Source organism: Equus caballus, chromosome 5 (genome assembly GCF_041296265.1).
Source record: "Equus caballus isolate H_3958 breed thoroughbred chromosome 5, TB-T2T, whole genome shotgun sequence".
Lineage (NCBI taxonomy): Eukaryota > Metazoa > Chordata > Mammalia > Perissodactyla > Equidae > Equus > Equus caballus.
This window is the reverse complement of record NC_091688.1, coordinates 19885846-19900053: the sequence shown is the minus strand read 5'-3', so window position 1 is coordinate 19900053 and position 14208 is coordinate 19885846. Positions and strand designations below refer to the sequence as shown.

The 14208-nt window shown below is 38.0% G+C and overlaps 1 protein-coding gene across 9 annotated transcripts in view; it reads right to left on the bottom strand.

Annotated features, from left to right (window-relative positions):
• The window catches only part of HMCN1 (hemicentin 1), a 437461-nt gene that overhangs the window by 167238 nt on the left and 256015 nt on the right, over window positions 1-14208 (bottom strand). For all 9 annotated transcript variants that reach the window (XR_011439059.1, XR_011439060.1, XR_011439058.1 and 6 more), the window contains 6 exons: window positions 10441-10719; window positions 9652-9933; window positions 8801-8909; window positions 7723-7892; window positions 6359-6513; window positions 2614-2737 (listed from right to left, as the gene is read on the bottom strand). Coding sequence is in view for 3 of the 9 variants with exons in the window: in XM_001491510.6 (XP_001491560.3) it covers window positions 2614-2737; window positions 6359-6513; window positions 7723-7892; window positions 8801-8909; window positions 9652-9933; window positions 10441-10719 (1119 nt within the window). In the remaining 6 variants the exon portion in view is untranslated. The remainder of the gene's footprint in view (window positions 1-2613; window positions 2738-6358; window positions 6514-7722; window positions 7893-8800; window positions 8910-9651; window positions 9934-10440; window positions 10720-14208) is intronic.

The following is a 14208-nucleotide window of genomic DNA, read 5'->3' as shown; positions in this document are numbered from 1 at the left end:
TCTTACCTCTATTCTATTTGTGATTTATCTCAGGAAGACTGTTTTATAGTCTCCATCTGATCTGGTAGTTTTTAATAAAGTCTTACAATGACTAACCTTCTGTTTCCCTTTCTTTTCACATTAACCCAGATGGCTTCCAGCTTGCTCCTCCTCTCTCTGATGATTTTCCATGTAGGCGTATATCCTAACTGCACCTCCTGCTAACATACACTTTGTTAGCATATTCAGACCGTAGTTTTACAGACTTAGATATTGACTGGACTTTTTCTCTTCTGTTGTTGTTGGAGGAGGTAAGCAAGAGGACGTTATTGCCAGTTGACCCTTGAGCTGGAGCCAGGCAATCGGAGGCTCCTCACTCACCTCCCCTGTCTTTGAAGCGTAAGCTCTGCCTACCATTTCCACAGTGGAGCTGTTCCAAGGACATAGCCTCGAGAGAATAAGGTGTTGTCGAGACCATCCGATGGTATAAATGCTTGAACCCCATTAATGCCTTTCTGTATACTTTTAAGATTCTGGTGGGCGGGTGTGGAAATCTACTTGTCTTGCAGCCACCCTAGACCAGTTTGGTATATAAGTTCCCTTGCTTATTAAACCTCCAACCTACCAATCTGGAATGGTCTGTCTCTTTCTGTGGTCTCTCCTTGCCCTCCATGTACTGGGGCCAGTTTGCAAACCAACAGTTGTTGCTCTGTATTTGATGGGAGACTTGATTTCCTCCATGGCCTCTGTTTTTCAGCCTTTCTTGACTGCATTGGAAAGTCTCAAAGCCAATCTTTAGAGTCTGGGCCAAGGCTTCTCCAAGTAATGGCACATGAAGACTTCCATTAGAGATACTGTTTCAGGAGACGTGAGACCGGGCCCAGGAAGCTGTATTTTTAACATTCAATATGTATAATTTTTATGAACACGGAAATTTGAAAGCCCTGAACACTGAAGTTTGGTTCTTCCCTGTTCTAGAGACATCCACTCTGCTCTTCATTATAGAGTCCTCATTTAAGTGTTTTAAGCCAATCCAGAGAACAAAAACCTCTAATACCTGAGAGAGTAGAAGTGGGATATATTTTACACCTAACATCTCTAAACCTCAAAAGCATTCCTCAAGTCAGATACTTGGAGAAATTAAGCGGTTTGTTCAGTTACGCAGTTGCTCTTGGTTAGCACAGAATTTAAACCAAAGGTGACCTGACTCAAGTGCCTGAAATGACTGCAACATATCACGTCATCCCACTTAACTGTCTCCTCTCAGCCAACAATGGAGACCAGCTAAGGACTGAAATTGTTGGAAGAGAGAAAATAAACAGCCTGCCCAAGGAGGAGAGAAGGAGCCTCAGGGCAGGAAAATTAGAAAAGGAGAGCAAGCCCACTCCCAGCACACTCTTGGATAGAAGTAGAGGTCTGAGTATGTGCTGGAGACAGTTGCCAAAGAACATCAGGTAGATGTTCAGGTAGAGAGGTAGCAGGCCTTATGAGGAACAAGGTAAATTCAAGACAATTTAAGGGAAAGCAGGGTGAGACTGTCCCCAAGCCTGAAAGCCTGGTGAACCAATTCTAAGATGGTTACAGTCAAATATTAGCCTTTAAGTCAATTACTCAATCAAAAAATAAAGGTCCTCTTAAGGAACAGAGTTTGTATGTATGACATCCATAAGTTAGGTGTTTATATGCGGGGAACTGGGGCAAGAATAAATTCGTTTATTGGAAACATTTAGGGAACTGATGATTTGAATCTTTTAACTGGTTGATTTAAATAAAATACACAAAGAAGCAGATTAGAAGCCATTAATGTCCAACTTAAATTTTCTTCATTTACTTATTATTTACTCTTTAATTTGTTAAATATTTACTGACTGCCTACTATATACTTGGAAGTAAGCTAGGTGCTGGGAAATTCTTCTAGGTTAAATTGTTCAGTAAATCCAGAGTGAATATATGAATGAATGAATGAATAAAAAGTTTAACAAGCAATCACATGAATTAGAGAAAATGAATAAAACGCATATGGATATCTTGGCTAGCCCTCTGCAAATAGCCTTGGCTGAATTAGGAAAGTCCACACCTACAATTCTTGGCCCTTTCTGATGAGTCTCCAGAGATCTGAAGTCTTATATTTAAGGTCAGGTAGTCTCTCAAGTTTACTGTGAAGCTGTAATACTCACGAGGTGTTCCATGTCACCCAGACTTTTTATTATTAAAGTACATGAGAGAAGATCCTGAGTCGAGGACAGCTTCTACTCCCAAAACCCCTCTTACAGGCAGGCAAGAAAATCCCAGACAATGCTAAGGAACAACCCTGCAATTTCTGTCTTTTGAACAGAAGTCATCTGTAGAAAGCTAACGGTTAACGGAATTCAAATAATTTAAAACACAGGGCAGTGCGTTTATCTATTTATGAGCTCTAGCACATCCTATCTGACAACCGGAAAATTGAAGACTGTAATGTGAGCAATTATAACTACAATAATGTAAAAAAAGCTATCTAGGGTTTTTTCCACACAGACTAAAATAAACACTTGTTTCTTTAAACTGTAATTCAATGAAAACGAGCCCAGTATGTTAAGAAAAAAAAAAAAGCGATAGAAATATTCTTTTGTTCAGACATAGAAATGACATTACCGTGCACATGTAGCTGAATGTGCTGCTGTCCTTCTCCAGCTGCATTGGTAGCCACACATGTGTATCTGCCAGCATCTTCCATCAGGGCTTTGGCAATCTGTAAAACTCGACCCGAAGATTGTATCTAATTGGGAGCAGAAAGCATGGCGGCATTTTGTACTTTACACTTGGATTTGAAAACTTTTGCTGAAATAGACAAACTCTTTTAAATTTATAATATCTAATTACATCTTTATGCCAATATCCTAATTATCTCTTGATAGATTAGAGCCAGATCACTTCATCATGCACAAGAAAATAGACTAATTCGATTGAAAAGCTTTTCTTATTCCTTGGAAAACATAAAGTAACCTAAGGCCATCCTGCTGATACAGTCATAAAACTCCACTCAATAAAAGATTTTAGCACTAAACTATGAGGTATGTGATGAAAATTCAAGCTATTTGAAAAAACATAGTCACATTTATGTAACACTTCATAAACAGTTTTAAAAGAACAATCTTTCTTGATTAAATGGTCATGGAGGCCAGAAAAACAATAAAAATTATAAAATATGAGTAATAGAAATGCAGATAAATTTCTTCCTGACTGTTTTTTTTCTCATTTCCCTCTTAAACCCATTGCTACTGGCCTCTACCAGTTTGGAACTGGTAATGCAGCCGTTATCCTTTGAGACTGATCATTCAGAGGTTCCCAGTAACTTCTGATCACAATATCCAGCAACCACATAGTAAGCTCATACTCTCTTTCACCATCTATAGCATTTGGCATTGTTGACTACCTGCTCCTTGAATCACTCTACTCTCTGGGTGTTGAAGATACAGCATTCCCTCAGTTCTCATTCTCTGACTTTCTTGGGAGACTACTTTACAGAATCTGCTTCCTCCTCCTATCCCATAAACATGAAACTTAGCTTTCTGATAGTTTGCATCCGAACTCATGGCTTCAGTGAAGAATCTTGTGCAGATTCCTAAATTTACAGATTTGGCCTCAACTTCTTTCCTGAGCTCTACACTCCTGGCTCCAGCCCTCTGTTGGACAGGTTAGCACATGAAATGTAACATATCCAAAAAAAGCTTACAACTGTTTCCTTATATCTCTAAATCTACTTCTCATTGCATGTTTCCAGTCTTGTTTAATGGCACCTCTCATTCTCCCAGTCATCTGGGTTTTAGAACTCACTTCAACTCTCCTGCTAATTATACCACCCTATGTTTCTCAGATTCCCAATTTTCCATTCTCCCAGCCACTGTGGGATTATAATAGCTTCTTAATTTATATTCCAGTGTCTCCAACCTTCCAAACAATTAATAAATCCTGCATACCATTGCCAGAATAATTTGTCTAAAATGCAAATTTGATCCTTTTACCAGTTCCCATTCAAAGCTCATTCATGGCTCCCCACTTTGCCCAGAATGAAATCTGAACTCAGCATAGCCCTCCAGGCTTACCACATTCTGACCCCAAATGATCTTCTCTCCCTACACTCCCATGTCAACTCCCACTTAACCTATTCTCCAGCCTTACTCTACTAAACATGCTAAGTAGCACATTCATACATTTATATTCATGTCTGGACTTTCGCACATGGCCTTTAGATTTTGAACTAGGTCAGTTCTCTCTCCTATTTCTTACCATTTATTCTCCCTTTGGATTAAGTCATCTGTCTCCCTGGTTTCAAATATCATCTATGTGTCAATACCTCCAGCCAGAGCTCTCCTTTGAGCTCCGGGAGGATATATTAAATGGTCTACTTGACATCTCCATCAGTTTATTTGAAAATCTACTCAATCCCCAAAAGTCTAAAACTCAAATCCCAGTTTTTTCCCCCTCAAACTTCTCCTCCTCCACAGCCTCCTATCTCACCGGATGGCATCACTATCGACGAATTTGTGTAGCTTACAGTGCTATGAGTTTGCCTTGATACCTCCCTATCCCTCACCTTTCATAAGCAATTTATCACCGAGCCCCAATGATTTAACCAATAAATAACTCTCAAATATATTCATATATCCCCATCTCCGTGGCTAACTGAGAGTCCAAATTTCTATCTTCTGTCTCTTCTAGACAAATAAGTGCCAACTGATTTCCACATATCTACTCTTGATTCCTTCAATTCATTCTCCAAAAGGGGCCTGAGTAACTACTTAAAATGCAAACCTGGTCATGTCACTCCTCTCTTAAAACTCTTCAAAGATCTCGCATTGCTTTAAAGTAAACATCAAATCATTAATATTATTTAAATACCTCCTAGCAGTTCTCTGGTCTCCTAATACCACCTCATCTTTGCTCTCAGTTTCTCAGTCTGCTGGCTTGCTTTCAGGTCCTCAAGAAGTGTCAAATTCTCCTTTACTTTAAGTTGATTACCTATGCACATCTTATCTGAAATACTCCACTCAGTTCTCTTCCATTAATTAACCCATTTAACTCCTGTGTTTTCTTCAGATCTGTGCTCAAAGACTTTCTCTATAAATTACCCTAATGCTTAAAGCCTTTCCTCAGTGTTTGATCTTATCTCTCTATATATGTTCTTTTAAAATCACTCATTACAGTTTGAAATTATACTTTTGTATAATTATGTTAAAAACGCCTATCTCCCAGGTAAACAGTTGTTTACCTGCACTATGTTTGGAGTCTGCATACTGAATCTTTTGCTAGTACAAATGTGCAAGATTAGCTCCACTGGATTTGGAATAGGAACAGTAAATGAGCTGAGAAAAGAACTCAGCACATCCCTCATTACTAAAAACTTACTACATGCAAAGTTTAAGCCCACAATAGTCAAATTAATCTGATCCTAGTAGCAAAATCTATTAAGTCAAACTTTTTAATGCATCGTTTAGATTATTCAGGTTTAAAATCCATCCATCTATCTATCTATCTATCTATCTATCTATCTATCTATTAATTCAAGAACTATGTACTGAGGTACAGTTATATGCCAGGGATTATACTCAGTGTAAAAGATACAGAAGTGAATTTATTGACAGAGTCTGAGTCTCTGCCCTCTTGAAGCTTATAAACGAGTTAAAATACATTTTTCAAGACTTATTTCACTAAGATTTATCTAGATAGGACTTTATTTCAATCTCGGTCTATGGTGAACATGCTGGGAATATTCTAACTTAGTATTGTTGAACACCGTTCATCCATGAGACGTCGGTTTTTCAATAGTTAAAACAGGCATAAATCAAAATAATAAAAATACCAATTGCTATTTTAAAGTCTATATGCTTGTTAAAGTTATCAGTCCTTAACTCCATTCTTCAAATCAAAATATTAAGTTAAATTCTAAAAATGTCTAAGGAAACATATATTGTTTTAATAAATTTTCTGCAAAATCTGTCCAACAGGAAAATCTACAATTAAGAAAGAAGAATGTGGGTGGCTGGCCCCGTGGCTGAGTGCTTAATTTTGCACACGCTGCTTCAGCAGCCCAGCGTTTCACCAGTTCGGATCTTGGGTGCAGACATGGCACCACTCCTCAAGCCATCCTGAGGCGACATCCCACATGTCACAACTAGAAGGACCCACAACTAAAATACACAACTATGTATTGGGGGGCTTTGGGGAAAAGAAGAAGAAAAAAATAAAAGAAAAAAAGAAGATCAGCAACAGATGTTAGTTCAGGTGCCAATCTTCAAAAAAAAAGAAAAATTAAACAAAAAATAGAAAGAAGAATGTGATAAGTCCAGGAAGATCTATGTAGCTTTCTCATTTTGAGCTCAGTAATATTTATACTTACTTTGAGGTTTCCTTGGGCAGTGTTCACAGGTTGGCCATCTTTTAACCACGTAATGGACGGATGTGGAATGCCATTGGCTATGCACTGCAAGGTGACAGGCTTGTATTTCACCACAGCTCTCTCAGAAAGACCTGAGGATTTGATCGTTGGAGGAACTAGATTTAGAAAGGAAGGAAAGAAGGAAGGAAAGATGGAAGGGAAGGAGAGACAGAGAGAGGGAGGGAGGGAGAAAGGGAAGGAGGGAGGGAACAAAAATCATAATCAGTGAGGTCAAACACTTAAAAATCTGTATGCAAGAACTTGAAACTTTAAAATTTAGATGAGGGCAAATCCCTATTTTAACAAACATTGAAATAATTTCATCTTACACATTTGATTTATAATTTTAAGCAATTTTAGAGATTACTTATTTCTTAACTACGGATCTCTAATTCTCCAGGGAATAAGTAAAATGTATTTACAGCAACTGTAATCCATATGTGTTTGGCTTACACCTTTTGGTGTATTTTCCCAATCTATAATGATCCTTCCTTTCTCTAGAACCACCTCGTTAAATTAGAGTGGGTTTCCAGTACCCGTATTTATACCACATGACTCTGCCCCCACCAAGGCTGATTGAACCCAGGATGGTAACTTGATTTAAGCTGGGTGTGCCAGATTCCCTCCTTTAGGAATTGGAATTGAGACCAAGAAACAGGATTATCTATATTCCATCATGGGACTGAAAAAGCTGGAAAAAACCATCTGACATAGAAAAAGGGAGAAATGAAGTTGATATTCATAGAAACCTCTGCTGGGGCTTCCAAATGGCTCTTCACTTTCTTGTCCTGGTCCCTCTCTTCCCAAGGTCTGCTGGCAAGTGAGCTGCACGATACTCTGGCAGAGGGTTGCTTCTGTCATTAGATGAATAGTTCTAACCCTATTGTGCCAGTTCTATGAACACACTTATATGCCCTGCATCCTGCATAACATCCTCAGCCTCCATTTCTGGAAACAACTTTATTCATAATCCTGCCTCTTTTGGCTAAACCCTTGAATGCTGACACAACCCCTTTTCTTGAAATTTGCTGCCTGTCTCTTCTATCTTATTTGGGCTCATTCCTCAGATCCTGGCATTCTATGCAGCATACACTTCTTAACATTTAAATTCTGTCTGTATTCATTCACGTGGTATCTCTTGGTTAAGTCTCTGTGTTAGTAAAGTGCCTTATAATGTGCCATTATTTAACTCAAATTCCCACCCTTTATACTACTTTCCACAACTCAAGATTTATCCAGATTACTGAGCTCCAATCTGAATTAGATGATGAAACAATGCATAAATTAATTTTAAATGTAATGCTCTTGTCCCTCCTTCAGCCTACCATGAACTGTCACTTCAAATTCCTTCTTGCCGTCTCCAGCAGTGTTCGTTGCCACGCACCGATAAAGGCCTGTATCTGACACTTGAGCCTGGGCAATAACCAGTTTGCGTCCATTTAGTAAAATCTTGAATTCATCCCTTTCATCGATTAGCTGGCCATCCTTCAGCCACCTATAGAAACAAGGCAAAAAGAAATCTGGAGATATATTTTAAATAACTAAGTTCCTAGAAGACACACACACACACACAAACATATATAGGAGAACTAGATTTATATTGAAGATTTTTAAATACATCCATAGATAGATAAATTCTCAATTGTGCATTTGCCTAATTTCCTATTTCCTCACTCTGTGGCATAAAGTGTTGGCATATTGTTGGAATCCAGTAACTAGGTGCCGACTTCTTCATTCTTCTATTAATGTTGGGCTACAGAAAGAGGCGAATACCCCTAAATATTATTCACTTCAAATGTTTACACAATATTAACCAGCAAAATGAACACAACCCTAACAAAACTCTGAAATCACATAGCATCATATTTTTTCACTTCTTATGTTATCACTTTTCATTTAGTTTTATAATCACACATGAACACATTTTATTCCCTTAACTGACTAACTGTTCCTTTGCATATCCTATAATACCCTGGAAATGAAAGACAAGTATTCAAGAAATGCTTTGTGAAAGAAGGAATGAGAAAAAGAGAATTGGAAACATATAAGCATGTTAACTTCCTCTATTTCCCTAATCTGTCTGGTGTACTTCTTTTTATTTAGTCCTCCAATAAACATTTCAGTGCCTCAGAAGATCTGACAGATACTGCTCAACAGTCTGTCTCCAAGAACTGAAAACGTAATTTCTCAGAGCATGAATGGAATTCCCCTAACAGAGAAGATTTAGGGGCCCTGTGAGTATCAAGTAAAAGTTGCCTATATAGAGAGTATGTTTTTTAAAAGAGGAATATAAAGGATATAATTTTATAAGACCACTTTTTAATGACACAGAACGTCCTTCAAGACAGCTCTAAAACACTCCAAGACGTGAGAGGTATTTAGAAGACACGTCAAAACACTTACATGATAGTTGGTGGGGGAGAGCCTGTTACTTGACACTCCAGCTCCAGTAAGCTATTAACCATCACAACGAAGTATGATGTTTCACCTCCTCCTTCTACAGCTGGTGGTACTAGAAAACAACAAAGATGTAACACACAGAGAAATGTAGACAAGAGAAAATACACCATCGCTTTAAGCAATCCTAGGTTGCAGTTTAGAAGGCTGATAAGCATCATAGTAACCTGGTACAGGAAGAGGCTTTGAAAAGTAAAACACATTTTACAATACACACTTGCCAGGATCAGTGAATGTACTTTTGACATATTGTGGATTTTTCTCAATTAATCTAGCACTATGGTGTTGATGATGCCATCTGAATATAAAGTTTATTCAGATTTTATGTTGCTTATTTACATGAGAGTAAGAGAAGGGAACCTCAAAAATTTGGTCTCTGTTCAAAAGTCTTCAATTTATAAAGAAATAGAAACTCAAGGTTGCAAGATGACTTCCCAAGGCCCAGAGACTAAGCTTCCTGTTGTCTAGCACAGTGCTCATGACAGATGATCATGTTATCACCACTGCAATCAGCTACTGTCATAGATGCAAAACACATCTATGCACTTACAAATACAAAGTATCTCTCTCAAAATCAGTGGAAGATGTATGTGGGTTTTTAGATCTTTGGACTCTGGTTGATAAATCCCCACCACTCAGTGATATGCAGTCCAGAGCTGAACAGATGCTAAATCTTCTTTAAGATTGTTTATTGTTATATCAACAAAAAAGCATTTAATAAACTTTTCTATGAATAAATGATTGAATAAAGGTGTTGCTATGCATCTGAGAATCCAGGTGGTGGCATCCTTATTTACCTAAGACATCAACTTCGTAAATGAGTTCCTTTTCTCCTGCCACACTGGTAGCCACACATACATACTGTCCCCGATCGACTTCTAGGGCACTCATGATTTCTAGTTTCTTCCCGCCAGCTTCTATGCGGATGTTGTCACTGGCTTTCACAGGTACGCCATCTTTTAACCAGGTGAGAACTGGAGGAGGGTTGCCAGCAGCTTTACACTCCAGTGTTAGCGAATGAGCAACAACCACTTGCTTATTCAGGGGTAGAGCCAAGTCAGCTTCAATCATTGGAGGAACTAGACAGAAAAAAATAATGTTTCAGGCAATTCTTTGAAACCCTAATAAAATAAAGGGAATTTTTTTTTTCTCACGCAGTTTGACCATAGAAACTACCCACATGTTCATCTCCCTCTAAGTTGCTGAGGAAAGAATTTCTTGTTTCAGTGGATCAACAACTATTCTGAATATGGTGGGATACTCTGCACCATGTCTGGCATACGAAGGGCAAATAGTAGAGAATGACCTTCGTCCTAACAACTACTTTACCTTCTCCCTAAAAACCAAATGGTCTAGATGCCCCAAGTGCCATAAGCAGATGGTTGGCTAAATGAACGGACCACTTCTTGCTAGTTGTAGCTTTTTAAAATATTTTTCCAAATCATGAGACAAATTCTTCCAATTTCTACCCACGCATATTGAAATGACCAAACCCACCAGGACTTCATTAGTGAACAACTGGCCATTGGAATATTAGAAAGCATAGGCAGAAAGGTGTATGATTAAAGCACGTATTTTTTCCTTACCATAGACGTCCACGTGAAATGATTTTTCAGCAGTTCCAGCAACGTTGGTTACATGACACGTATATGTTGCTGAATCAGAGACCTGTGCTCGAGGGATATGAAGAAATTGTCCTTTATCAATATAAAGTGCTTGTGAGCTGGATATGACTGGCTGGCCGTCCTTATACCAAGTAATAGCAGGCATTGGAAGTCCCCGTGTTTCACATTCCAGTTTAATTATGCTGTTGATCAGTGCTGATATTTCTGTGGTGACATTCCCTCCTTTAATACTAGGTGGAACTACAAAGGATTTCAGAACAGAAACAAATCTTCTAAGCTTTAGCAACTGCATCAAAATCTTAAAAGTTATAGATGTTTAAATAATGCCTTTAAAGTCAATATAAATTAAAGACAATTGGGAAGTCTGCAATTTATCTGTTGATAATTGCCTGTCTTGTCAATCTTTTTTTTTTTCTTTTTAAAGATTGGCCCTGAGCTAACATCTGTTGCCAATCTTTTTTTTCTTCTTCTTCTCCCCAAAGCCCCCCAGTACATAGCTGTATATTCTAGTTGTAGGTCCTTCTAGTTGTGCTATGTGGGACGCCACCTCAGCATGGCCTGATGAGTGGTGCTAGGTCCACGCCCAGGATCCAAACCAGTGAAACCCTGGGCAGCCCAAGCAGAGCACATGAACTTAATCACTTGGCCACTGGGCCGGCCCCTGTCTTGTCAATCCTTATGACTCTCCTTTTGGGTTTCAGATTTCAGTAAAAGGACAAAGTCACAGCTTTAGTTTCAGAGGTTTATTTAAGTCCAATAGATCATAATACAGTAAGTAAGAAAGTTATGTTTAACAAAGTAAAACAAAACAAAACCTCACTTAAAGTAGATAAAATACATTTGCAACTAAGCCAAGTAGCAAAAATGTCAGATGTGGAACACCTGCACGCCCTCTCCCCAAGAAATACTAAAGGTCTAAGTGCTTTCAGAACCAGCTACTGGTAATAGCTGTGGAGTCTTTAACTTTTGCTTCTTACATTTTGTTTTTTTTTGGAACTGTCAAGAGTTCATTCACTCAAGTTTACTCATCTAATTGGCTACATGTGTGTCTTCCATAATTCAGTAACCACATGCCTGGCCTCTCACACCACATGAGGACTCTGCTTTTGGAAAACAGCTCAAGTGGCTCGATCATATTCTGAACACGCTCATTCCCAGACTGTGCGATAATTGCAACAATTTAAAAGAAATCAAATGGCATGTGCCTGAATCTGAGTGCCTTAATACTATTTCATTAAACTTTAATTTTAGAATAGGATATATTGTAGAATGTTTTTCTTAGAGTTGGACTAGGGCTATAGGTTAGGAAGAAGATCATAGAAGTAAAGTGCCATTCTTATCACATCATATGAAGGGTACACAGCTATTAACCTGACATCACCGATGATGTTAACCTAGATAATCTGGTTGAGGTAGTTTTTGCCAGCTTTCTCCATTATAAAGTTGCTCTTTTCCCCCTTTCTTTTGAAAAGAATCACTTTTCCCAGCTCATACTTATGGGGCAGGGAGTTACACTCTACTTCCGTGAGAGGGGAATACCTACATAATTTATTTGGAATTCTTCTATATGAAGAATTTGTCTCTCCTCCCCAATTTATTTATTTGTTCAATCATTTATTTTTTTTCAGTGTAGACCTACGGAAACATTTTATATTTTGGGTTATAATCTAACACCACATTATTTATTTTGTTTTTCAAATTGTTCCAGTTTGGGCCATTGGGAGCAACTTCAGTAGGTTCTTATGTCCCTTTCAGATACCCATGCCATTTTATTATTTTAATACTTTCTTAGTTTCTAGCCCTACTACATGCTCCAGGCTCATCTTGCATATTTCCTGACCCAGCCCTAGAATTATCCATTTCTCCATGAAGCCCTGGTTTCTTTTAGTGGAGACGGGTATTAGAAATCAAGAGCTGGGTGCTGAGTAAAGTACCTTGATATTTTCTGATAATCGTTCTTAGAACTAGTTCACAGTGACAAACATTCATATACACATTTTCTCACACATAACTTAGGGCAAGATATACTATACTTTGCGGTGGATTTGATGGTGGAATGATTTTCCTATAAGGGGTTTACTATATAGAGCGGGAAAGCCAACTACGGTCCACAGGCCAGGCATGGAGATGCTGAGCTAAGAACAGATTTTATATTTTTAAGTAGTTGGGGAAAAAAAATCAAAATAATAATATTTTGTGACGTAAAAATTATATGAAATTCAAACTTCAGCATTCATAAAGTTTTATTGGAATACAGTTACGCTCCTTTGTTTATATATTGTCTATGGCTACTGTCACTCTATAATGGTTAAGAGTTAAGTAGTTGCAACAAATACCAAAGGTGGTGTTCTCATTACTTTTCACTGCTGCTCAGCTCACCATGAATTTAAGGGACACGATTATAACTCGACAGCATTTCAAGTGCCATGCATATCACCATACCGTGATGTTTTATTTTATTTTTTATTACCAGTGCATACTCCTCATGCCAAAACAAGAAAAGTGGACTTTAAAATTTCACATTTTTAGGGGCTGGCCCCGTGGCTGAGTGGTTAAGTTCGCGCGCTCGGCTGCAGGCGGCCCAGTGTTTCGTTGGTTCGAATCCTGGGCGCGGACATGACACTGCTCATCAGACCACGCTGAGGCAGCGTCCCGCATACCACAACTAGAAGGACCCACAATGAAGAATATACAACTATGTACTGGGGGGCTTTGGGGAGAAAAAGGAAAAAAATAAAATCTTAAAAAAAAAAAAATATTAAAAAAAAAAAATTTCACATTTTTAAAGCACAATACGATGTAGACTATTTTATCAAATTAAATGGCAAAGTACTGTGTTTATTTTGTAATAATGCTATAGCTGTTCTGAAAGAATACAATACACACCAGTACTACTAGACCACATACTCACTGCCATCTTTCCAATTCAAAGAAAAACAACAGTTAGAAAAATCAGAAAATGTTAAATGGAATGTCTCATCACAGCAGAATTTCTTCATAAAGATCTAAAGTCAAAATGCGGCTACAATGAAAGTAGGTTTCTGAGCAGCTCATTGTTAGCCAAGCAAGGAAAGCCATTCATCAACAGTGATTTAATCAAAACAGGGACGAGTGCAGCAGCCAAAGAAAAGTGTCCAGAGAAATCAATTTATTTAAAATTATTAGCCTTCCATGAGAAGAGTTGCTTGAAGAGCTGAGAACACTGGGAGCGAGATCAATAGTCAATTTTTTTAAAGGCAACTTTTCTGAATAGTATTCTTGGCTCTTGACAAATTGACAGATGTTACTGATACTGCTTAGTTGTTTTCTGTTTATTTGAAGAGTCAATGCCAAGTTTGATGAAACTGAAGAATTAGCCTGTAAGAATAGCCTGCATGGAACAACTAAAGATAAAAATATCTTCAAAGAAAGTGAGAAAACACTAATTCATTACAACCTGAAGTGGAATCTGATAAGATGTGTTACAGCTGATGGTGGTAAAAAACACGTGTGGGGCAGAGCAGGTTTAGACAAGTTTACAAAGCTTATTAAAATGTAAGGTTTTAAGAGTCTAGCTTTATTCCTTGTATTATTCATCAGCAAGCACTTTGTGTAAAATATTCATGTGTTATTGAACCAGTAGTGTCCATGGTGTATTTTATTTGCTCTTGTAGACTTACACAACATCAGTTCCATGAATTTTTGTCAGAAACAGAAGTTGAAATATAAGAACTTGTCCTACCATATAGC